Source organism: Protopterus annectens, chromosome 9.part0, assembly GCF_019279795.1.
Source record: "Protopterus annectens isolate FY-2018-M chromosome 9.part0, PAN1.0, whole genome shotgun sequence".
In the NCBI taxonomy this organism is placed as follows: Eukaryota; Metazoa; Chordata; order Ceratodontiformes; family Protopteridae; genus Protopterus; species Protopterus annectens.
The window spans coordinates 1,218,617,225-1,218,644,905 of record NC_056743.1 but is presented as its reverse complement, the minus strand read 5'-3'; the positions used below and the strand labels follow the sequence as shown (position 1 = coordinate 1,218,644,905).

Genomic DNA, 27,681 nt, shown 5'->3' with positions numbered 1-27,681 from the left:
ACTGAAGTTGCATGGTGCTGGAAGTAATAAGTGTCTATACCCAGGACTTTAGGAGGCCTTTGTAAAGTGAGCTAAGTGATTCTATTGTACTTTGTGCAGTGCAAGAAGCATCTTTAAATAGTAATTTTGTTTTCATCTGGACGTGAAGTTTTTTCAGAGTCAGTTTCTTTCACTTTTGTAGGGAAGGATTCCTAAATTTTCTTACACTTCTCTTGAACAGATATGCTCCCCCTTGCTGTTAAGCTACACACCAGAAATGCTGCACACTCACTTATAACACCCTTTCACCAGTTTTGGCTTCCTTCAGGAAAGCCCTAAGTGAAAATCCTTTTCTAGGATTAGCCCCGTTTCATGGAACTCACTACTAGTAACCTAATATCTTAGAGCCTACCCTACATGGAAAATAATATAAATGCAAATGTTTCGATGCTTTTGGTTTCTGAGTTAGTAGCAATTAACTCATTTTAAGTGTTGATATATTGCTGTATCTATATCATGTGATGCTAAATTGTTTTTTCTGAATTGCAGTTGTCAAATATTATGTAAAATATATTTAAGCAATAACCCACACCTGGGTGTGGGTAATGCTGGATTTACCCATGGTTGGTGTGGTTTGGTCATGAGGGCGAAGCCCGAGTGGCCAAACAAAGACAACCATGGGTAAATCCAGCATTACCCACACCCAGAAGTGGGTTATTGCTATTATACAATGACATTATTTAAGAAAAAAAATACTTACTTTTCTTAAATAATGGCATTGTATAATGCCTCCTTGCTGCCCTTCCGCAGCTGTCCAGTATTCTGAGGCAGTTCTGATGTACTGTGCATACGTATGGTTACGCAGTACATCAAAACTGTGTGTGGAAGCAATGCAGAAAGGAAGATCTCCGTTGCTTTTAAAAACGTGTCTTGCTATGTTAAAAGAGTTTAACATAGCAAGATATCTTTAAAAAAAGCAACCTAGATCTTCCTTTCTCCGTTGCTTTTTTTAAAGCTGTATTGCTATGTTAAACAAATGTAACATAGGGAGACAGCTTTAAAAAAAGCAACGGAGAAAGAAAGATCTCCTTTGCTTTTTTTAAGATATCTTGCTATATTAAATTCGTTTAACATAGCGAGATAACAGCAATGGAGCTCTTCCGTTCTCCGTTGCTGTCCAAAAAAAAAAAAGACTTATACTAATGGAAAAAGTCCGGACGACCGGACTTTTTTCCATTAGTATAAGTCTGATTTACAATGTGCACACTGACCACCAATCAGCATGCACGTTTTGGAATATTAATGGGGGTTGTTGTATAATTTTGCAATTTTATATAGTAAGTATTGATAACCTGTATCAGTGCAAGTGCCAAATGGTTCAGGTTGTGGCTACAAGGGGTCCACAGACCAGCCCACCACCACATTACCAAAGCTAAAAAGTAAATGCATGAATGAACGAACAAGTAAATAATTAAGGATTACTCTTGTGTATACAGTTTGAAAAATTCTGTTTCAATGATGTAAGGAGGTGTGTGTGACTGTGTTGTGAAGGGGTGTTGTATACACTTACCCGAATCTTTACTTGAGTTCTCTTGCGTTGCCATTTCTCTTGAGGGATGGGAGGGCTGTATATTGAGGCTTCTTCATAACTGGAAGGAGCTTTGCTCTCATGGTGGATGAACTACAATAAAAACTAACAACTGTTAAGCATTTACAACACAGTGAATTGAATAACAAGATTAGTTAAGACAACTGAATTGTTTAGAACTCTTTGATCATCCTTCCTTTCCTCTTGTTCTTGTGATAAAATGTAGAACTTAATCAGCATTCAGAAGCAAAGTACATGACATTTTAAAACCTGTTTCTCACATAAAGATAAAGCCATATTTGACAATAAATTAAAAATATGCAGGAACAACTTAGTTGCCTTGCCTGTAACAGTAGAAGTACTCCAATGTAAACAATATATCTGCCAGACAAAAGGCAGATTTGTCTCCAAAATGGAATCACTCTCAGAAACTCTACCATCTAAACTTCTAAGAGAACTGCTCAAAATACATTACAACCAGTGTAGTGGCATAATGAATAAAGTTCTAACTAAAGCCCAGGCTACCCAGATTCCATTAGTTGGTCTGGCATCTAAGGCATTGGCAGGGAAGGATGTGGGGTGAGGGTGTTTATTCCTGGTATGACAGTATGGTCCACAGAGGGAAGCAGCACTCAGATGTAACTGGTAAACACGTGTGTGTTGGGGGGGGGGGGATCAAAACATAGGTCATAAATGAAAAAAAAAATCCCTGGTGGAAGTAGTCAATGGCATGACACCTCAGGACACACTTATGTTCCAGACCAGCCCCAGTCTTAGAATGGAGATAGTCTGGGAGCTCAAATAGAAACTGATAGATCCAGTGACAGATGGGGGCATGGGGGTAAACTGGAAATAATGAAGCAAAATATCCCCCCCTCAGAAAATCATGTAAAATTCATTTTCCCATCCACTAAAATTGTTGCATGAAATGTAGGTGGAATCTTTATTAAGAAACACCACTACTTTCTTGATAAAAAAGATGGTTCCACCTATATGTTATATTAGTCTTTTTACAAAATGCTTTTTCATTTTAATTCACCTCAGGTTTTCTAGTATAAAAAGTAAAAGTTTATATATTTTTCTACTTTCCTTTCGTTAAGTAATTATGTAGCTGTTACACATAATTTTGATTTTTGAGAAATATTATATTAAAGAATTTTGGTTATCATAGCATCTGTCACATTAGATAAAAACATATCACTGAAGCGGTTAGTGAGAAGGGAAATAATAAACTACAGCCAAGATGCTCATTTCCTCAGTAACACCAGAAAATTACACCACTCATTCCAGCTACAAAGAAGCTTCAACAAAAATATATTTGAAAACATAAAAACTACTTGGTCTTTAAAACTGAGTTGTCAGTCATAGATTCAGCAATAAGCCATTTGACACCTCAGCCTGAATGGAAAGTAGAATTCAGAGATTTAACACAAATAATGTAAAAACCTTTCTTTTTCTAGCATAACATTCAAAGCTACTGTAAAAGTCTATTTAGAAGACTGCTCCCAAAAATCAGAGTCAAGGATAAAACATTCCAGCACTCTCCACAGATCAATGAAATAAAGCAGTGATGCACAGCGATGCTGTTATACGCATGTAGAACAAAAGAATAGGCATATTTGTGCCTCCTGGCATATAATGCAGACACAAAATGTAGCATGAGAGGAAGACATCTTTGCAGTAGAATACAATTATGTCAGTATGGCAGCCTTCGTCCCCAGTTTGGACAAAATAACTTACTTCACAGAGCACTGGCACCAGGAGCTGAATCTGACAAATGATGGACTGCTTCACAAGCCAGTAAGGTCAGATACCACATCTTGCTTATTAGCAAATAGTCAATGGGTAAGGAAATCACAAAAGTATTTTTGTAGGAGGCTAAGCTACTGTGTACCTCCACACCTGGTGTGTGTGTGTGTGTGTGTGTGTGTGGGGGGCTGCACCCCCACACTCCATGCTGCAATAGACTAACTCCATAATTTTCAGTACTACGGAGAAAAGCAAACACTTCAATCACTATACAGGCAAATGTTATGTTTATATAGAAAACGCTTTCCCCTTTATCCATGATAATGCTTATAGAAAAAGGATGTGACAAGTTTGCCACGTTTTTGAGAGAAACTCAGTTAAGAGACTCTCAGCAAATGGTTTTACAATAAAATGCACCACACCTATTAATATTAATCAGTTATATGGTGCAGAGGCATTAATACTGCACGAAAGGACAAGCTATGATAAAAAAGGCCACAACACTGTGCCATAAAGACATAAAGCTCTTGACTACAACCTAGATGACATGGGTTTGATTAGCAGATGCAGGCACTGGAAAGGCCACAAGTATATAGAATGGGATTTAGAGATTATTGTCAGCAACCCATCCTGATGGAAAGGAAGTGGTATGGCTACTATAACTGAGCTCCATAGCACTGCAGAGATGCTGTAGGCAACAGTTATGGCAGTGGACACAGCTGCAGAAAAAACAGGGAACTTGTTCCTGTGAGGGAAAACACAGGAGCTTCTCAAAGACAGCAGCAATCAGTGGCATCTCTTTCACAACAGGGATGAAATTAGGCCTTCTTATGGAAGACGGCCCACATGACATGCAAGTCATACTATTCCCAAAACTCCAACTGTCACATTTAATTAGAAAGAATGGGCCAATAAGGCTTTCATTTTAACCTGAGAATGAAAGAGCCATAGGGATATGGCTCTCATCTTAACCTGAGAATGAACAGACCTGTAGGGTTTCCACTCTGGCTGAGAAGTGGATGGATCTGGCTTTTGCCCTCATTAGGACTGAATAGACTGACTGGGGGCTATGAAGGCAGCCTGTCAGGCAGATCATGCAGGAAAAAAAGGTATGGTGAAAGTTTTCTTCAGTTTCTAGGAAAACCTGTCCTTTAAATGGGAACCATTACTAATGTATATGTCCAATACATATAAATCATAAAAGACAAACTAGAAAGATTCCAATAAACCAGCCAGTTTAGACATGTGGAATAGTCGCACCTTCTCTGAAGCTGCAGCTTTAGGTATGTCATACCATAATTATACTGTCAACAGAGAGGAGAACATAAGAGTCAAAAATGAAAACACAGTAAAGCTTGTTTTCATATGGAAAAAGCCAGTTTATCATTACTTCCCTTGGTGTTATTAAAAATCCTTACATTATTTTGTGTAAACACATTAGTAGTTTATCCTTACATTAGGCACAAAAGGAAAATACTGAATTTATTTAATCATACAAAGTGTATATGTATTATTTATTTATTCTTGTTAAACCTGATACTGTCCTATTTCCATAGGAGTAAAAGTTACTGCGGTTAATTTAATTTTAGTTGCATTTGTTGGTGTTTTGAACAACATACAACTATTGGTTGAAACCTTTTGCTCTGCCTCTCTGAATATCTTTGTATTGTTACTGATGTCCTATCAGTCACAATGACACTGGTGAAAGTAGGCAGGAGCAGATTATACAACCCAGTAAACATCCACTCATTTATTCATTCTTGGATTATCCCCCCCCCCAATCCATTTTAGGGTCAACAAGGATCTAGAGCTTATTCCAGCACTCATTCGGATCAAAGCAAAGGAGTTAATCTTGATTGGGATGTCAGCCTATTACAAAAAGCACATACAGTCATTCTCACAGGACATATACACCTACGTGCAATTTGGAAGAATGTTTCTGGGATGTACAAGGATACTGTGGCATCCAGCAAAAATCCACAAGAATGCAGACAGGATGAGCAAAATCTGCATAGAAGGCACACTAGTCAAGAATGAAACAAGAACCAAGTGCAGTAAAACACAGTGCTAACACTGTTCTAATACACTAAGAGCCCAGAGAAGACTCATGATTGTGCTCACTGAGTGGTATTCCAGCCTGCATGAGCTGTACCCCCTCATAATGACATAGCAGCTCAGGTGAAGTACAGGCTCACACAGGATTAGTTGGGTTCAGTCCAGCATTAAACTATCAGTTAGTCTGCAAAGCTCCAGTAACGTAATTCTGTCTTTCAACCCTTACTCTATGCTTCCTTTCTTTAGATCAGCCTTTCCCTCAAATTATATGGCACTGCACCAGTGGAGTTCCACAATTGCCACCAATAGTGAAACTGCCCTCACTAATATGTGGTGATCTAGTAGTCAGAAGATCAATGTTATTATTATTATTATTCTGAACTAGTCCTCCTTGATCTGTTGCCAGCATCCAACACCATCAACTGTGATGTCCTTTTGCAGCAACTTTGGACCTCCTGTGTTATTTCTGGTACCATCTTTAACTGTCCTGCCTCTTATTACTGATCGGATACAAAATGTAGTCTTCCCCCTCCTGCACTAATGCAGGACTTCTTATTGTGCATACTGTTCCTACCTGAACACATGCTGCTGCAGGGAGAATGTATCTTAAGGACAGGTTTATGATATTCAGCTATACTTCTTTTCTCAGAAACTAATATCAACTCATGGAGACCATTTGACGCTGATTCAGTCTTGGATGTATATTAATCATATAAAATTCAGTATGACTAAGACTGAAGTCATGGTAATAAAAATGCCACCTTGAGGAACTTGATCTACCTGATATTGGATTCTTGCCTAACTTTGATAGCAAGTTTTGAGTTCTCAAAGTTCTGTTTGAGGACACAAGGATACTTACAGAATACCTGATAGCTGTGGTCAGGACTTCCTGTTGCCATCTAGGAAGTATAATTTGGGTAAAATACCTTCTTTCACTCAAGGACCTCTTAGCAGTTGCTTATGCTTTGGTATCTTTATACTATGACACTTTGAATCCCAGTGCTCAAAATACATATGTACGGTACCAACCCTGAAATACACAAAAAATTTTAAACATATATGCTCAAAAGAAAAAGAGATCCATGCAAATGCAAAATCATGTAGATAGTTTAACAACCGACTGCTGGATGCCATTACTTCAAAGTCAGCTTGCTGAATCCACATTTAGTGAACACTGAAGTAAGTCTGACACCCCCCACACTTACTCTGAAGTTGCACAACAGTGGAGAAAAAAGAAAACTCCAGTGCTTCACTGTCACTGAAAGCTGTTTAAGCAACTTGACTTTGGAGTACTGGCATTCACTAAAAGAGTGCTCAGTTCCTTGATGTGATCTTGAAAACAGACATTACCTGTAAAGAGAATGAAATATTTATGCATGAAGGAAAATCTCCCTAACTTTATTATTCATATATCCCAATATCAGCACAACTCAGAGAAAGAGCAATCAGTATAAAATAGGTGTCCCCTTACTTTACCAAGACACTGCATTCTCAGAGTATCAATTTAAGTATTGCCGCGTAAACCCTTTGCATATTGTTGCAACATGTCGTAAGGATAAAACCATCAACCAACCAAGCTTGCACAAACAAAAATTGAGCAATTTGATATCAAGCCCATAAAGGAAAACCCTTACCTTTATCTGCAACGTTCTAACTTAGAGTTTTGCAATCTCCTACTTATTCAGAACTCTACAGTTGCCTACTTACTGACACTTAAACTATTACCAACATATTATTCCACTTTTGTGGAGTCCAGCCCAGTGTTGTATTTTATTTGAAGTTACTGCTTTGATAACAACCGCCAGCAAGAAAAACTTTGGTCAACTAAAGCACAAGAAAGAAGTTTTGTCTGGACAGCCTGGCACTGCCTTTCTCAGGGAAATCTTGTTTAATTTTTACAGTGAAACCAGGGCTTTTTAGCACCTGGAGACATGTAAACATCTGAGGAAGAAGGTTAGGGTAGCTTCTAATATACTCCTGTATGGATTCGGTTGTACTCACTAGACATTGCTAGTGAGTAGGCCTGTACATTTTCTACCCCCAGGCTATCTCGTCGAGTCCCGATTATCACTACAAAACCCCGAACACTATGGAGATGAAAACACTGAAGGAGATCCTATCAGCTCCTAAACTGGACGACATTTACTTCTACAGACCTCAAGAACCTCAAATAGGAGATGAACTCGAAGTACTACTTGCACTTGAAGAGAATCTCACTGCTTTTAAAAGGCTACAACAGGAAGAAATATACTTAAATACCTGCCTGGATAGAAAAACGATTCTGAAAGGACTCAAACGTCACAAAAAACTAAACGTGAGGAATGCGGACAATACACTGAACAAGATCTGGCAAAACACTCTAGACAAAGCAAGCTTCAACCTCTTAAGGTCACTCATCAAGCATAACCACAAGCTACAATCACTCCACAGGAATGAAATGGAGAAACTGGAATCGCACATTCAAAACATTGAAAAGAGCCAGCTACAGGACATCTTTAATCGGATAGAGAAACTTGATAACAAACTAAAATATATGAAAATTCAGGAGCTTCTGAGAGATTTTTACACCAGTTCTCCTGGACACTATGGTCAGAAGAGCACCTCTCAGCTCCCAAATTTGACCCCATGCAACACTGGATACAGAGCAAATCTACCCAGCACAAGTCCACCTGAGGACAATAGCACTCCAAGAAACCAGTACAAACCTGCAGTCCATGAACGAAGCCACACCCATCAGGATTTTCAAAAGGCCAGGGAATCAGTGAGATTGGACCCAGGACAATTTGCCCGAATCCAACTCAGCTCCACACCTGCCAATGGAATAAGACCGAGAACCCCACCAAGCATACATACTCAGGACACCTACCACCCAAGACTGAGCAAGTCCCCAGTACGCACCAGAAGGACAAGACCTGGAGAGGAGTAAGGGACCTACGAAATGTATGGGTCCCCATGACAGATCTACCACACCTAAGGACAACATCAAACATCAGCAACCCCCTAAGAATAGGATCTGGAACCACTCCAGAAAATAATTGATGGACGTGGAGAAAGACGTCCCTGGAAAAGTTCTGACATTTGTCCCACAGAGAAGAAGTGACATGTTGCAGGCCATTATAGACCTGAAACTGTTAGTGAGAAACATAAACCTGAAACTATTTTTTCTGGACAAATCAAAACCAGACATGGAGCTACAAAAACAGGAATGGAGAAAACCTAACAATTTTTGTGCTCTCCCCCACCCCACCATCACAGTTTTTGAAGTGAAATGTGAGGCAAATATCATAAAGATCCTAGGAAAACCTACGATGAAATAGGTCTACAACCGAAGACCTGAAGAGCTAAAAGCACTAAAGGATCTGAGCTCTGACCCCTCTCAGAAAATCATGAAAGCCGATAAAGGGAGTGGTATCCTTGTAACAGACACCACCTGCTACATCCAGAAGACTGATAGCTTGCTCAGGAACAACAAGTTTCATGGCTCCTGTGACATGTTCTAGGTTAAAGTACTCTATGAGAATATCTTAATGGAATTCCAAGAACTGAATGAGGCAGGGCAGTACAGCGATAAAATTTTGGATTTTATTACAGTGACCTACCCAAGGATACCAAATGTTTTCAACATACCCAACCCACACAAAAATATCCTGGACCCTCCCCCCTATAGACCAGTCATTGCCAGCAGTGGGAGCATCACTGAACCTCTCTCCATCTTTCTGGAAGTACAGATCAGGCCTCTGTCAGGAAGCAATGTCTCCTTCATCTTGGATGCAGGTGACTTTTTGAGGAAAATTAAAGACATTCCAGTCAAAGAGGACTCTATTTTGGTCACAATTGATGTTGAAGCACTATACACTGTGCTTCCTCATGACTACTGTATCTGAAGCGTGATGAAAGCTATCCAGGTACACCACAGAGGCTCCAACATTACAACTGAAACAATTGGCATACTCCTGAATATCCTCTTAAAAAACAATTACTTCAAGTTTAATAACAGGTTCTACAGGCAAAAGACCGGAATTGTCCTGGGGCTGCTATGGTCCCCAGCTTGACCAATACCACCCTCGGCAAGTGGAAGAGGGAGCATATTTACAGCTCATGATGGGGTGCTACCTGAGATATATTGATGACATCTTTATCATATGGAATGGTTCGGAAACTGAGCTCACTGAGTTTTTCAAGTATATCGGGAGATCCAGGAATTTTCTAAAATTCACCCATAATTATGACAAAGACAAAGCAGTTTTTATGGGCTTAAACATTGCTAAAAAGGCTGATTTAGACATACTGACAAATGACCTGTATAGGAAGCCTACCAGAGTTAATCTACTTCTAAACAGAGTATGCACCCCTTTATCACCAAGAAAAAATTAATCAAATTGCAGGGCATTCATATAGCCAAGATCTCTAAGGAACCGGAAGATTTTGCTTTTGGAAAAGGATGTTATTGCACAGTGGTACAGCTCCAGGTTTGTCAAAAACATACTAGATCCAATGTACGACCAAAAAGTGAATAATCCTGATTTCCCTGGTTACCGTGAAGGTATGCATACATGTCAGAGACATAAGAACCATGGTAAAGACATCTCCATGACCATCCCATATTCTACCAACTGCAGGGAAATCATCAGCATCATTAAGGAAAATTGGATTATTTTAAAGAGTAATTCCACTAATAACCGAGCCATCCCAGACAACCCCCAGTTCTACATCTGGAGAAACAAAAATCTCAGGGACTACATCAAAAGTACAACTAAAATTATGGAAAATGACCCAGAGATACCAAAAGGGACCTTTAGCTGTGGACCACAAAATTATTCTTACTGTTGTTACATGAGCAAACAGACCAGGTTCACCTGTTCAAACTCAGGTAGACTCTTTCTGAGCAAAGACCACTACAACTGTTCCACTAAGGGAATAACATACAGGGCACAATGCACCCACTGCACTTCTTTCTTCATGGGTAAGTCCATCAGCAAGCTAAAGACTCACATAGCCAGACATCTTACAGACATTAAACAAAAGAACAATTTAAAAGCTTTGGCCAAACACAGCTTTACCCACTCCCGACACAATTCCATTACATTTCATGTGCTGGACCAACTGGCCCACCAAGACTTGGAAGGTGCTTACAATGACTGTCTCGAAAAGAATTAACTGGAGTGGCAAGTTTGCCTCGAAGCAAACAACCCCCCTGGGTTAAACATGCTAGTTTCTATCACGAGTGTCCTAAACTTAAGAAAAATACACCATCATGCATACTACTGATTTGTGATTTTGGGACAGAACCTTAGCTGGACTTTTAATGTTGTGTCTGGTTATTTCAACAATGACTGTTTTCTGTTTAATGTGACTTTGTTATGCCTTTGATTTCCTTAAATATTTTTATATTTCCTGCTGATTGCTTCCCCATTGTTTCACACTTGTTCCAATCTTCAGCTTGGTGATTTTGTTTTCCCATGTTAAATGCTGTTTTACTTTCTTTCTTTCTGTTGTCTCGGATATCCTAGCTTTTAATTGCGCTACTTTACTGTTCTAACCTCTCAACAGCAGCCAGACCTGAAGAAGCTTTGGCTTAAGCAATCTGCCCCATCTTAATGGGTGGGCCCAAGACTTTTTATGAATTGATTTTTCACATAATTTATAATTTTCCAGGAATTTGATCCATATTATAAATACTGCTATGTATTTTTTGCAGTCATACTGCGGTGGTGGTGCTGCGGTAGCATTGTTGCCTCACAGTTAGATGTTGCCCGTTTGATTCTCAGAGCGTCTTCTGTGTGTTGACATGCGTGAATGGGAGTTCCTTTGTTGAAGGTTGTGCGTTAGACCTGGCAAGCCAGCACGTAAAAACCTACTGCTAATCAATAGCGGACCGGAGTTCCGCTGTGGCGACCCCTAACCGGGAAAAGCCGAAAGACACAAAAAAATTTTTTGCAGTCAAACTACAGCCTGAAAAGATGTTAAATGGAATTTTTATTCTGATTGCCCCCCCCCCCCATTTTCTTCCCTTTTAGTCCTTATTCATGCATTTTTTACTGCAAGGTTATTTTCGATACCAAGACTACTCTCTGTTTATAGAATCTGATTCCTAATTAATAAATCTCTCCTGGGCCATGAGACATCATCCAACGTAATTTAATATAATTGGCATTACAAGTGTTAGTTGTACATCTTAGGAAGACACCACAATACCTGGAAGGAGATTTTATAGGTTATAGATTTGATATCCTTTATTTTTTGTCTTTTGCTATTATGGGCATATGCTTGTGATCCTTCTTATCTATAGGTCTATAGGTCAATGGTCTCTGCCCTTCTCCCTCCCCTAACTATTTTAGGTTAGGGTGTTTGATTTAATTGGGTTATGTAGCTTTGGTGTTTTTCCTAATAGAGTGGCACCAGCCCTGCTGTGGTATATATCTATATATATATATATATATATATATATATATATATATATATATATATATATATCTATCTATATATATATATATATATATATATATATATCTATCTCTATATATATATATATATATATATATCTCTATATATATATATATCTATATATATATATATATCTATATATATATCTATATCTATATCTATCTATATCTATATATATCTATATTATATATATATATATATATATATATATATATATATATATCTCTATATATATATATATCTATATCTATATATGGGTCTACTTCTAATGCCCGAAGCATGATTCGCCGACAGGGAAATAACCGACGCCAGAAACCCGACAACGCAGTTGACCGACACGCTCGAATCCCGACAGACGGAAGACCGACAAGGGAAATGTGTAAGCGCGACCTGGTAAGTATGCGATAGTGAGGGATGTAGGAGTAGGGAGCGGACAGGTAAGTGTTGAATACTCAGGGATGTAGGGTTAGGGTGTGTGATAGGTGAGTGTGCGGTAGTGTCGGAGCTTGGGGTTTGGGGTGTGTAAGTGAGTTAGGGTTAGGGTGCAGGTAGGGAGTGTGTGCGGTAGTGTCGGAGCTTGGGGTTTGGGGTGTGTAAGTGAGTTAGGGTTAGGGTGCAGGTAGGGAGTGTGTGCGGTAGTGTCGGAGCTTGGGGTTTGGGGTGTGTAAGTGAGTTAGGGTTAGGGTGCAGGTAGGGAGTGTGTGCGGTAGTGTCGGACCTTAGGGTTAGGGTTTGGGTTAGGGCTAGTGGATATGTGTTGTAGTGTACTGTGTTGTTGACGTGTAGTGTGTCGGTGTTATGGTGTTCGGTGTTTCGCGTTGTCGGGTTTGTGTGTTGTCGGGTTTCTGGCGTCGGTTATTTCCCTGTCGGCGAATCGGCGTTTCGGGCATTAGAAGTAGACCCCTATATATACATATATATGTATATATATATATATATATATATATATATATATATATATATATATATATATATATCTTCAAAATTTAAAACATCTACAGAACGGGGGAAAGTAATTTAGCAACTATATTGGATATTTCATATTTGGGTGGCCACGGTGGTGCAGCGGTTAGTGTTGCTGCCTCACAGCAAGAGGTTCTCCAGTTCGATGCTGGGGTGCCATCTGTGCAGAGTCTGCATGTCCTCCCTGTGGTCGCGTGGGTTTCCTCCAGGTGCTCCGGTTTCCTCCCACATACCAAAGACATGCTGTAGGTGGATTGGACACTCTAAATTGGCTCTAGGTGTGAGTGCATGCATGTGTGTGCCTTCTGTGGAAGGTTGGGCACCGGGCTGGCAACTCGACACCGTAAAACTCTACTGCCAATCATGAGCGGACAGGTGATCCACTGTGGCGACCCCTAACCAGGAAAAGCTGAAAGAAGAAGAAGAATATTGGATATTTCATATTTATCTGTTATCTTGTGGCATCAGATTCATAGCGGCAGGGACACCCAGAAGACACGGCATTTGTTACTCAGATCACAGAGACGCTCTGTTCCCATTTTGTTGAGAATGATTTATTTCACGTCTCCTTATTGATTGTAACATGCACTACTAATACTGCTAGTGGTCACCCTAACCTGTTGTGTGTCCTAACACACATTTACACAGTTCCCAGATGATATCATGTCTGGATAATCGTGGCTTTCATTTAAGGACAGCACTATCTGGATTGAATCACGCTGGTTTGACAGCACTGTTCCATTCGGCCTGCCTGTCTCCTATTAGCTCCAGGATTCATTGTTTCCCCTCCATCCAATCTCCTTGTCAGACACCTTCCTTCAGCTCAAGGGCAGTCCCTGTATCCCCTTTTCTCTCTTTGCGCCACACAGAACTATATCACTTCCCTGTCCTATCCCCATTGGACTTTTCTGTCCCAGTGGTCTCTATTCCCCTGCTTAATTTTTCCTCCAGTCAGTTTTGGGCCCCACTATGCCTCTCACTCAGCTCATAAAAGTAACTGTGCTCCACCAGTATATTGCTCTTTAACCAATCACATCTTCTGTCCACTTTTAAGCACCCAATGATTACTCTTTTTAACCCGATTGTAATAATGTAAGCTTTTCTTACATAAATGAGCCTTTTAGTAAAGGCATATAAAAGCACTATATGATTTAACTCATTGCATTCATCGCTTGTCTGTTCTGCTGGAATAATAATAAAGTATGTATTGGTAAGAACACTGAGAAGAGCCTGGTTATTTCACCGATTTTATTTCAATTCTGAGTAAAGCCCAGCTTTGTATTTTATTTCAAGTTACTGCTTTGGTAACCACCAACAAGAAAAACATTGGTCAACTAAAGCACAAAAAAGAAGTTTTGACTGGATAGCCTGGCACTTTTTTCTCTGGGAAATCTTGTTTAATTTGTACAGTGAAACCAGGGCTTTTTAGCACTTGGAGACACGGAAAATTCTGAGGAAGAAGGTTAGGGTAGCTTCTAATCTACTTCTGTATGAACTATCGTGGAGTCTAGAGTGGATACTGATTCAGTCCTACATCACATTCAAAGTTCTGATATTAGTCTGTTTAGCTCTGCATGAATTGAACTTCCCTACATGAAAGAATTTCTGATTCTATACAGGCCAGCTAGGCTTCTACAGACTGCCTCCTTCTGGTTGCTGGTTCCTAGGCTAGGGATGGATTTCTCCACACCTTTTCCTATTAGACACTGCAGCTCCAAACCATCTGCCCTGGTGGCATCAGGAGCCTTCTCACACTACTGAACTTTAAGAGGTTCATCAAAACTCTTCTTTTCCATCTTGTTTATGACTTTTCATGACGTACTAACTTTGTTCCAGACAGCCAGCTGCAGTGAAATTGAAGGAATAAAATCTGACTACTGCCAATGCAACCTGAATTTGATTAGTAGCTTGTGTAATTAATGGAGATGGCAGGGAAGATGGACACATCCATAATGGGTTGGGGAGGGGGGACAGGGCATGCCCTGTAATAATCCTTTGGAGGAAGGGGCACATGACCTGGAAGGTGTGTAATTGTGCCCCATCTCTGGAAGGTGTGTAATGTACCAAGCCACTTAAGAAGTAGCCTTCACTGTACAAGTGCATTAGAGTGTGCACTTGGGTGACAGGAAGGCATTGTGCCCCAGCAGTAAGAATGCCAGCAGGGGCACAAACAACCATAATGGCTGTCTAAATGTTACCCCCCCGGGATGGCTGTCAACCTAGTGGATCCAGGAATGACTCCCACCACTAGGGAACAAATGGGCTGTAATCCAGCCGGGGGGAAGCTTAATGGTCGGTAAGCACAGGGGCAAAGAACACCCAGAAAAGAAATGAAAAAAAAAAAAACTCTGCTCAATTTTAACTACATAGTTTTGAAGGTGATTTTATTGAACTTTCACTATTCTGTGCTCCATGTGTTAAGAACATTAATGAATTTGAGTTATGAATCTGAATTTGAAAATAGTGAAAGTAACACAGTTAATATAAAATGCAGCTACTCACACAACAGTCCCTTAACTGATGCTACTAGTCAGTTTGCTGGAAATAGCTTACCCATTTTATATTACTGTATAACCTCAAGAAGGGTATGCAGCTGAAAGCAAGCAGTGCTAGCAAATATGGGGCCCACAAGAAACCTCAGCCTTCATATCAACTCTTCAAGACTATATGTCATCAGCTATTAGAAGCTAGTTTGAACAGACAGAACTTCCTTGGATTTATATTATATTATTGATTGCAAAATGGCAGACACTCAGAATATCAGGCTCAAGGGATCAAAGCTACAAGACAACGACTGCCAACAAAATGTAACTTAAACATTTTTTTGCAAGCCCCCTGCACCCTCCATGCCCCTCTGCTAATTACACACACACACACACACACACACACACACACACACACACACACACACACACACACACACATACACACATACACACACAAGCATGCACGCACACGCACCGAGATTACACTAAAGCCAGGAAAGGCAAAACCACAATCTCCACTGTGTACCGCTATCTCGGAAAAACAGCTATCACAACACTTCACTGTTTTCCAGCTTCAATGTTGTGTAGTCAATGTTCCGAGTGTCAACAATATGTACAATAGATAATATAATATAGACCCACCTATCTTATTACTATTGTAGACTGAGATAAGCAACTGTGTATTTTGCAGTTCAGTCAAGAGACTTGAACACAGGCCTGGTGGTGCTTTAACAACAGAAATCCCTTGCTAAAATGTAAAGTCTACACGTTGTAGTAAAAAAGTTAAACACAGGCATGCAAAGCTGATGTGCCACAGATCTCATTTGTTCTGGTGTGACATTAACAGTGTCAAAACGTCCAGTGTTGAGCTTAATGATTCCTGACCCTGCGTTCTGAAATCTGTGATGGCAGTGCAGTCAATTGTAATAGAAATTAATTTGATCACTCTGTGCAGTTTGTCATTCATACTTCCTCAAAGTATGACATAATAGAACAAAAAAAAACAGGTGTCAGCATATCTTCTGTAAACAGTGACAAACAGTGACACACCAGGTACTGCTCTGGGTAAAACTGGCTTCTGACTGTCTGAACCCAAGAGCTGAATATACAGTTGTGGCTTTTTTTCAGACAGAGGAAGTGATATAGATGTTGTATGTACAGTTGCAATTAGCTGCTTCACTGGCATAAATTCCTCCACAGTAGTCATACTGCAATGTGTGTACAATAATAATTACAGAATATATAGTCAAGCAGTACCCAGCTGTTTCTACAGTGCAGAGGTGGCAATGTCTCTAAGGCCCTGCCACTATTTCCATTTGATTTACTAAGATGAATGTGATGACCACTGTACTTCAAGTTATGTGTTTTAAAAACACTGTCCCAGATTTTGAACCTTGTAAAAAGATGCTGCTATATGCTTGAAAGGTAAAGAGGACAGCAAAAATGCAAAGCAAAATGGTGAACAAACCAGGCAGCCACCTCTCACTCATGTAATCCTACTACTGGATGCAACCAAATACACTTTATCAAGAGAATAAGTGGAATGTCAAAAGACTGCACTGCATAGCAGTTACAGAGATGGTCATAACAGTCCAGAACAGAGAGGCATGTAAAGGAGTACAACATACCTACTGATGCTGTTAACAGTCAGTCACCCAGACAGGGGAAATGGTTATGTTTCTTTCTCACACTGTACAAACACCAGAAATAAATTCCAGATAACTACACTGAGGATGGTGGATAGCCGAAATGGCACAACTAAAAACAGAAAAGATGATGATTTGAAATCTGAGGTATTTCTGTGAGATTATTTGATTAGAATGTGAAGATATGCATCCCTTACATCAAGTGTAGCCCCATAAAGGTATTTCGGATGGAAAAGAGATAAAGGGAAGATTGAAGATCTGTTACATGCCTGCCTCTGTGGCATACAGGGATAAAGCCTTGACTATGACCCAAACTGGACAGATATGAATAATGGGTCAGGTGCTGGAGAAGCCTGGAGGGAGCGTGGATGGGAGTTCATAGCCAGTAATGGCTTGTTCATCTTGAGGGCCTAGGAGGTCTCATCATAATGAGTAGCATAAGACAGAGATGCTGGCTTGGTCCTACAACCTGGTGAAAATAGCTCTCAATAATATACGTGGAAGCATGCACATGAAAAAGGAGGGCATTATAAACCCTTGCAGTGACACAAATGGCCACTTTAGCCACCCAAGGGTGGGATTAGAGCCATTAGTCACTTCTGCATAGTGTATAAGTAAATGCAGGTGAGGGCACAAACAACCATGGCTGCCTGGATGATGGCTTCTCTGGTTGGCTCTTACAACCATGCAGGGGATATGAGGATATTCAGTATAGGGAATTTGTAGGGTCAGAGCTGACGTCTGGGATCTTGATGGTCAGCAGGCATGGAAACAAAAAAAAATGTTGTATCTGCCCTTCCTGGTGCATCTCAAATGAAATCTGGAGTTCTTAACTTTGCTGACTAAAGTACTACAAAGGAGTTCCTTACCTATAAAAAAGGTTTTACAAGTGAATGAATTTTGAGAATGAGGGGTGGGAGGCAAACACATACCAAGAATTATGACTTTATTTTGCCTTTCTGTTTTAAGTCAACAAAAATGTCAGACTAGGGCTAACCAAACAAAGATGACTGAATCACAGAAGCATTCAGAAGTCATGATATCAGGTCCTCATTGGAAGTCTTTATTCTAAACCAATCTAACTTTGTTAAAACTACTGCTGTCACACAGATCTTACATCACTGCCCAAAGCATCATATGAACATTTTGGTGTGTACACTCCTATGTTCTTTAGTGTTGTAACTAGCTTTTTACTGTGTGACATTACTGTTAGGACTTGCCTGTAGATTTTTTACAATTTGCTGCAAAATGGAGTTCTGATAAGAAACCATGAGAATCAGATAAATTAATGCTGTAACCCCAAGGGACTAGATATATAAACATTTCTACTATAATTACCTACTAATCTAGATTCTTTATCTAGTGGGGATGAAGACAAGTGAATACTTTTCCCATTTTGTATAGATGTCAATAAAAAAAAAATGTTCCAGGATCAGTCTTGTGGGCACTATATAAACACTTTGTAAGGGAGATTTATACAGCTAATCAGCCTTTTTATTTGCTGTAGGCTGTGAGCCAGGACAATGACTTTTACATTCAAGATTATTGTCAAAAGTACAGCAGAATGCAGGGACTGTGTACCTCACACCCAAAATTACCACCATCTCTTAGCACTCTTTTTTTAAGCTAATTGATTACCTACAGGACAACCTAAAATGTCTTCTGGTGGACAACCAAAGGACTGGGCAGAAGAATTATTTTCCTTTCAGAATCCTGAGTGGGGAAAATTTCTCTCATACAAAAATACTCCTCTTCACTAGAGATCTTTTTGTTTTTTCTCTTCAGAAGTACCTACTTAGACTTAAAGTTTAGTGTTCTACTTATAAATAGATATTGGTTCAGTGATTGTACCAGTGTAGGTCACTACTGTTCTAATGCAGTTTCCTGTACCAAATTAAAATATCTCCTTTGCAAACAACTCAAGAATGAAAGAAAGATACAATAAGACAGAAACCAAATTAGCTAGGGTTTTAGATGATTTAGCTAGAGAAAAAATCCTGAAGTGGTTAGGCTCATTCTTTACTGAAACACCTTGATCTAACAAAATCCTAACAAATTACCATGCAAGCACTGACAAAAGTACTGCTAAGGTATTTCTTAACAATTTTTTATTGCTATTACAGAAAGCATATTTAAAATACAATATTTGTTTCTACATTGCCATTACTAGCATTCCAATTCTATTGATAACATTCATCTTATCATAGGCTCATAGGAGATTACTTGGCTGTCGACCTAGAGGTCATTTTAAGCCTAGCTGTTTCATCCCAATGTACTACCATAGCAATGCTAGTCAGTATACCCAAGATTGCATTTATGCTATCATTACAATGACATAATTCTACAATTTCCACTGAATCTTACTGACCTCTGTAGTAAGAAATCATATAAAATTATTGTATAACTTCTTTATAATCACTATAGTACTTTTCTTATCCAGTATGATGCAGTATGTGCAGTTAAAACTTGTCTGATTGAAGACTGCTGGAACAGGGCTCAGTTTTTAGCTTTTTATTGGTTAATTGGTTAATTTGTTTAAATCAGTTTGCTCATTTGCTACTGTTATATATAAAAAAAATACACTTTATGCATCGCCGCTTATCTAAGGTTAAACTATTCCTGGCGCTCTAAAGTCTGCTCCTCAAATTTTCCCTTAGAACTAGCCAGTTTTTTTTAGTTTTAGCACTCAAATCTGTTTCTTTGAGCTCAGGACTTGTTCAGAACACATTGTAAGCATTAAATAAGGCATAAATTGCTACAGCACTCAACTTTCCTCACTTGTCTAGAGAAAAACAGTTTTTAGTACTTAATAAATAAGCACCTAACCAGGCATGTCTAAGGGTCAGCTCCTGGTGTTTTCTCCTGTCTACCTGATGAATCTGGGCATCTCAGGTAACTCCACAACAAGTACAAATATGACTCTGTCATTGTCCATGTTGGTTTGAATGACCTGAGACGTTCCTCCCTGGATTACATGAGAAGAGACATGGAGGAGCTCTCCAATCTTGTAGCCCAGGCAGGTATGACCCTAGCCCTGAGTAGCATCCTGCCATCACCCAGAATGATACCACAGTACAAGGACAAAATGATTGACTTCAACAATTGGCTAAGCTTCTGGTGTCATTCTAAGGGGATCCAGTATCTGTCTGCCTGGGATGACATGATCGACAGACCACGATGCTTTGCCAGAGATTGCCTGCACCTGTCACCCTTGGGATTCCGGATACTGGTTAAGGCTCTTGCCACCCTTATAGTGACTTTTTTTAGGCAAGGTTCAAATGACAAATTCACCACCGTAACAGGTACAAGCAAGCAAAATCTGAGGGTAATGCTACTCAATGCTAGAAGTCTAAACCTCAAAATGCATTCACTCGAGGCACTCCTTAAAATGGAGAACATCGACATCTGTGCAGTGACAGAGACCTAGTTCAAAGCTCCAGAGAGCAACCCTGCACTACCAGGCTATAATTCATACCACACCTTTCGGCCACCTAACCTGGACCAAAACACTAAAGGTGGAGGCGTGTCTATATTCATTAAGGATATCCACCCCTCCAGGCTAGTTGCTCAGCATAATGCATTCGAGATTATCCAAGTGCAACTAACTCTGGGCAACACCGCAATCCAAATTGTAACTTGCTACAGATCCCTCACCATGCCCCAGGATTCCCACTCCTCATTTCTTGATACACTGGAAAATATTAGGGTACAACCCAACACCCTCATAATGGGCGATTTCAACTACCCCACCATTAACTGGGAAAGCTACTCATGTACCAACTCTTTTGCTCAACATTTTCTGGAATTCATAAATTCCAGCACATTGGATCAACTTATCCACACCCCCACCATGGGCAGCAATATCCTAGACCTGGTCATTACAAACATGGGCAACCGGTGTTCCACACCAGAGGTCAATTCCTCATTGGTCAGATCCGACCACAAGCTAATCACCCTAGACATCCACATCCAGCCCCCACCCCCCATTAGGAAAACCACCTTAAAAAATTTCTCCAAAGCCAACTTCACGCTTCTTAAGACAGACGTGGCAAACTTCACGAAACCCATGCAGATGGACAATAGAGCTACAACTGCTGAATCCTACACAAATGCAGTTTATGAGCACTTACACGAGTGCATGGATCGTGCTATCCCTAACAGAACCAAGATGCTATCCTCCAAAAAAAGGAAGTCAATCTAGTGGTCCCCTGCCATAAACTCTACAACAGAAGAAAGAAACTGTTGCAAAAAAGAGTAAAATCCCATGATTGGAGGAACTCCCTGGTTAGCCTCAGTAAGAAGCTGAGATCCCTCATAAAATCCTCCAAAACTAGTTATGAAAACAAAATCGCCACTGATTCTAAAGACAACCACAAAGCATTCTATAGCTATGTCAAGAATCTCAATGGCAACACTCAGATATGCTCTGAGTTACAGCACAATGGCACTAAATATACAGAACCAATTAATATTGCCAACATCCTGGCAGATAGGTTCAGTGTTAACTTTACCCCTCTCTCACCCGCTAAAAGGCCGTCTCTATACCGGAAGAATGAAAAGTTCCTGTAATCACAGCTGCACAGGTAAAAACTACACGCTCCAAGAACAAAGCATCCATGGGACCTGACAACATCCCAGGCTGCATTCTACATGAACTACAGAATGAACTGGCACCCCACCTAAGCACCATGTTCAATCATAGCCTCACCTCAGGCTTTGTGACCACTGAATGGTGCACAGTGACGGTTATCCCACTAAGGGGGAGCCACCACAGACCCTAGGAACTACTGTCCCATTAGCCTAACAAGCCTGGTCTGCAAGGCCATGGAACGTATCATCATGGAACTTTAAACAAAGACATTGGTAATCTCCAAACTCTGGACCCCACCCAGTTTGGGTTTGTAAAAGGCAGATCATGTCTCCTAAACCTGATAGAATTCTTTGAAGCAGTCACCAAAGCCGTAGACGAGGGTAAGGTGGTTCACACAGTCTATCTAGATCTCGCCAAGGCTTTTGACACCACCCCCCACTCTGGAATTATAGATAAACTCACTAAACTAGGTATAAATCCCTATGTCACAAGATGGGTTGCTAACTGGCTCACTGACAGAACCCACACTGTGCAAGAAGCAGACTCCAAATCCGATTTCAGACCAGTGACAAGTGGAGTAACACAGGGTTTAGTCCTGGGTCCTCTCCTGTTTGGTATCTACTTTTCTGAAGTACAGGCTAACACAGAAGGTCTTTGGCTAATGAAGTTCACAGATGACTGCAAACTAGGTGCCATAACTGAAACTCCTAACGATGTGGACATCCTACAAAAGGGCCTCACTGAGACAGATGCCTGGTGTCAAAGCCATAGCCTCAAGCTCAATGCCAAAAAGTGCATTGTCATCCCCTTTGGTAAAAACTCTGTACCCATGAGCTACAACATAGGTGGTAGTCTACTTAACACTGAAAGTGTGATAAGAGACCTTGGGACACAGGTGGACAGTAGTCTCTCCTTTCATAATCACATTGCCACTGCAGTCAGGAAATCCTTCTACATGCACACCTCATCACAAAGGGTTTCTCATCCAGGAAAAAAGAGGCATTGTTCCCCTCCACGCATCATTCATTAGACCCATTACAGAGTACAACTCCCCTTTTGGTATGTACCTCACAGGACATCTACAACAACTGGAAAGGCCGCAGAAATACCTCACAAAGAGGATTACCAGCCTCAAACAGATGCCCTCTGCAGACCGTCTCAAAAAACTCCAGCTTTACTTCATCGTATATCACCTACTCAGTGGCGATCTCTGCCTAACATACAAAGAAAGATATGTCAAACCTAGAACTGTTGTACATACTCCACTTAAAGAAATCCCAATCCCTCCGAGCTACAAGCTCTAGGGACCTAACCCTTGTCATCACAATAAGCAGAACATGCTGGAGGGATAGATTCCTGTCCCAGAGACTTCCCATACTTTGGAACAAACTACCTATCTATAGCAAACAAAGCTCCTCATTAGCACTCTTCAAGAAAAATCTTGATGATTGGATGGGAAATAGGAAATTCACCCCGGGGATCACCTCTGTGGCTCTGCTCGACAGGGGTACAGGAAAATAATTTTCTTGGGTGGCAAAAGCCAGGGTACCTTTTTGGCTAGGCTTATATAGGCCCTAGGGCCAATAGCCTAGTATCTACCTATGAACCTATGAAAGATGGTTGCATCATTTAACTAATTAAATCCCGTTACCATCACCCCATTTGCAAAGTCTATAATTTATCTTTATATACGCCTCAGACTTAACACCAGTTTATAGCATTACATAACTGACTGCTATACTCTCCTTTTAATTACTGGTATTTTATATCCCTTACTTATAACAGCATCCTTCTTAACCTCTCCCCCAGAAATGTCTATCAGCAAACAGGCTTCCTTGCCTGTTCCATTTCCATGATAATGTTGTGTACAAACTCCAACAATACCTCGTCTGTTGGTTCCTGCCCTTAAAACATAACTTTTTAGTTTTCCATTTATATTCTAGATCTAATATTATGTCATCAAGACCAGTGTCCAGTATATCATATTAGATTATTCATTCTTCATTTTTATATGTAATACAATTAAAAGAAAATAACAGAATTAATATACCACATCTCCTTTTTTCACACAGTAATTTCTTGTACACTTGAACTGAATCCATTTACATTTTCTACCAGTCTAAATCATACTTCTGCTTCAAAACAATTGTCACTTCAGCCACCTATTAGAACATGTAACAGCTGATGAGGAAAAGCAAATGTCTTACTTTAAACATAGGTTCATAAGTGTTTACTAGGCTAACAACCACAAGGGCCTTTTTAAGTGTAGCCATGCATCCCAAATCTCTGATAAGTTCTGATACCCTTGATAAGTGTAAGCATGGGGCTGGGAGATGAACCATTTACAGGTTACATGTGCCCATTAGAGACATAGGTGCCACACCAGGGATGAATTTCTGGTTTCCCATCCAATTGTTCAAGTTGCATTTGAATTAGGTAAGGGAGGAACTCTGCTTCACATGGATGGGGAGCATGTTCCATAGACGGGAAAGTCTCTGGGATACATACCTATCTCTCCAGCAGGTTCTGTTTATATCACAGTCAAGGTTTAAGTCTTTAAAATGGGTAATTCTGGTGCTGCTTGTTTTGTGGATATGCAGGATGTCCGTCAGAGTGGGGTTTGACAATGCCTTGTATGCCAGGCATAGATCTCCCCTCAAAAGCCTGTAGGAGACAGAATACAGGGATAGGGCCTTGAGGCAGTCTGCATAGGACATATTACTTACACTCTGTATTTTTTTAGTGAGGAATCTCTATGGACATTCCAATTGTTGCATATGCCCGGATAGGTACATACCAAAGGGGGCATTGTACTCTATGACAGGTCTGATGGATGCCGAATACAGTGGAACAATGACTCCCTTGGGCTTAGATCTCATACCTTTGTTTATAAGTTGTGCAACATAGAATGATTTCCTCACCACTGTAGAAATGTGATGATTAAAGGCTAGATTACTATCTATGTGTGTCCCTACGTCCCTGACATTTGGGTCATATATAAGGGGTGTGTTGTCAATATGATAGTTACCAGGGATGGATGACTTCCCAAAGGATGTTATTATGCATTTCTTGGCATTTAATTTTAGTCCATGTCTCTGACACCAGTTGTTTGTCTGCATCAGCCACTCCTGTAGAACATTTGTGTCAGTGTGAGATTCAGTGACAGCTCCTAATTTGCAACCATCTGCAAACTTAGTCAGCCAGAGACCACTGACATTGGCCTTGACTTCTGAGAAGTAAATGCCAAAAAGGAGTGGTACAAGGACTGATCCCTGAGGGACTCCACTTGTGACTATCCTCTTTGTAGAGGTGGACTACTCAATTCTAACTTCCTGGGTCCTGTCTGTGAGCCAGTTGGCTATCCACCGGGTGACGTATGGGTTTGTACCTAACCTCCTGAGTTTGTCAACAATGCCCGAGTGGGGTATTGTGTCAAATGTCTTGGCCAGGTCAAGGTAGGCAGTATGAACAATTTTGCCCTCACCATTGCTTTGGTGATCTTCTCAAAGAAGTCCACTAGGTTGAATAGGTATGATCTGCCCTTGACAAATCCAAACTGGGTTGGGTCCAGTGTTTGGAGGTTTACTATATCCCTATTGATTATCTCCATGATTATTCTTTCCATGGCTTTACATATAAGACTAGTGAGACTTATGTGTCTGTAGTTTCCAGGGTCTATAGCTGGCCCACCTTTGTGCAGAGGGATGACTGTTGCTTTTCTCCATTCATGAGGCATGAAGCCTGTTTGGAGGCTACAGTTAAATAGTAATTCCAGAGGCCCTGATAGGTCATGTTTCATGCTATTTAGAAGGCATCCTGGAATATTGCCTGGGCCCACTGATGCAGTGTTCTTGGTCTTAGACAGAACATGAAGGACCTGTTCCCTAGTGATAGTAGGGGAAGTTATATTTGATGATATTTCCTGAGGGAAGGTTGATGGAGAGAGAGGAGTAAAGTTGGAGCTGAATTTATCAGCCAGGAGGTTTGTGATATCTTCTGGCTCAGTATAGGTGGCTCCATTTACAATGAGCTCTGCACACAATTGTGTATTGCCTTTGAGGTTGCGGACATAACTAAAGAATGCTTTGTGGTTGTCCTTGGCCTGGGAGGCCAAACTTAACACAAATTTGGCTTTGGTAGACTTTATTTGACCTCTGAGTTGTTTGCTTAGTTTGATGAGAGTGCTTTTATCCTGCTGGGTGCGGCACATCCTAATTTTTGCCATGATTTTCTTAGATTTTCACAGATTTCTAAATACCACTGGCCTCACTCTCTCTTTCAGTTGATAGCACAATTGCTGTGACTGGTATACTCATTTCACAACATTCATCAATCTCCTTTTTCAATATGATCAAACTCCTTGTCTGTGTAGTCAAACTCATTTGAAAGTCATTACTATTTGTATCATGCCCTGCTTTGACTAAAATGTCACCTCACCCATTCATCAAAATAACCAAGAGGTGGATGAAGGTAATATAGTCCTTTCTCAAACACTTCTAACATCCCTATCTTTTCGATCATGATAGCAGAATCAGTGTGACTGGTACCCTTTCATCACGCACATATTACTTATTTACTGTACACAATCAACTCTCCACGCACCATAATATACTCACCAAGACTCAGCAATTCTTAGAGATACAAGAAAGATACTCTATCATCAGAACACCACTGTTATGATAAACGTTCTGAGCCTAGCATATTTATTTATTATTATTTATTTATTTAACATTTGTTGACTGGGAAAGTCTGACTAGGACAGAGCCTATTTTCAGCAGAAGCCTGGAGAGAAACACTCCAGATTTGTGTCTTTGGAGTATGGGAGAAAACTGGAGCACCCAGAGGAAACCCAAGTGAATGGACATGCAGACTCCACACAGAAGGCGCCCCAGCCGAGAATCGAACCAGAGAACCTCTTGCTGTGAGGCGACAATGTTAACGACTGCAGCATTGCACCACCCATAAGACTTGGTTAAACATCTAGAAACTGTCCTCCCGTTGTTTATATCCTTATCTCTTAAGATTTATTTCTGTAGAGGCAATTAACTCATATTTTGAACCTGATTACTAATAAGCAATTTTACAGAACTGAACATTTATTCTACTTAGAAAATGCTTCTTGTAATGCTACATCATACTATGCATATAGCTTTAGCTGCTTACAAAGGAAAATGCAAACTCTCCCACAGAATGTTACCTTTTAAGTTATTTAATAATGTGATTGACATGTCACCATATTTTAGCTTTAACTCAAATTTACATTTTCATAATCTTTTCACCAGTCCGCTACTTGCATTAATTTCCCAAATTGTTATTCAATAACATGGTTAATCATTTTCATTGTCTGGTATCAGTGGCTCAACCTGTCAGAAGGCTGTGGGTTCTTTTAATGTAGCAGTTATGGTAGAGCATTAAGGCTATGAGATGCTAATGAGCTGCTTCTTGTAATCCAGAGTTTGATTCCCTTAGCCTCCATCTGCCTACTGTGTGATCCTGAGCAGGTCACTTAACCAATGTTCTGGGGTAATTGGGAAATTGGGCTAGTCTCCTCAATGGTCAACTGGACTGTGTGCCTATTAACTCTGTGGATCTATGAACTGCCCACATCTATATTTTCATACAATCTATTCATTAGTCTGTCAGTGTGTTTGCATATCTCATCCTATAGTTCAATATTTCCATATCACTGAACTTCCTCTTACATTTCACTAGATATAATGCTTATTCGGTGTAACTACGCTATAGAAGTCTAAAATCTTCCTGTTACGCATTCATTCTACAATATTGTTTATTGAAAAGTGTTTATTAATATAATATTTCACCGTATTGTAAGTGGTATTCAAGATTTACATCATAATATAGTAAACTCTCACCATGTGCATCAATATAGAGTTATATTAAATTATAACAGAATATAAGTGCTTACAGAAACCGTTATTGTTAACACTTCGATGGGCTATAAGTTATGATGAGCATGAAAAAATACAATCTCCTAACAATATAAATTTGGCAAGATATTTACAGAATTGGGCAACACTCTGAGAAATGCAGAAACTGCCTTCAGAAAAGCTGAAAATAATCACTTTCCCAATAGTCAGATCCCATTTAGCTTTCACATCTATTTGCTGAATAAAACTTTCAAAACCTCCCAGTTCATATCATCATGCTGAGCTTTCCAGA

General features: G+C 40.1%; 1 protein-coding gene across 1 annotated transcript in view; it reads right to left on the bottom strand.

The window, feature by feature from the left end:
* Nucleotides 1-27,681, bottom strand: part of PITPNM1 (phosphatidylinositol transfer protein membrane associated 1) — a 1,523,951-nt gene that overhangs the window by 257,700 nt on the left and 1,238,570 nt on the right. The window contains exon 18 of the mRNA XM_044084149.1: nt 1,550-1,660. Within this exon, the coding sequence (XP_043940084.1) occupies nt 1,550-1,660 (111 nt within the window). The remainder of the gene's footprint in view (nt 1-1,549; nt 1,661-27,681) is intronic.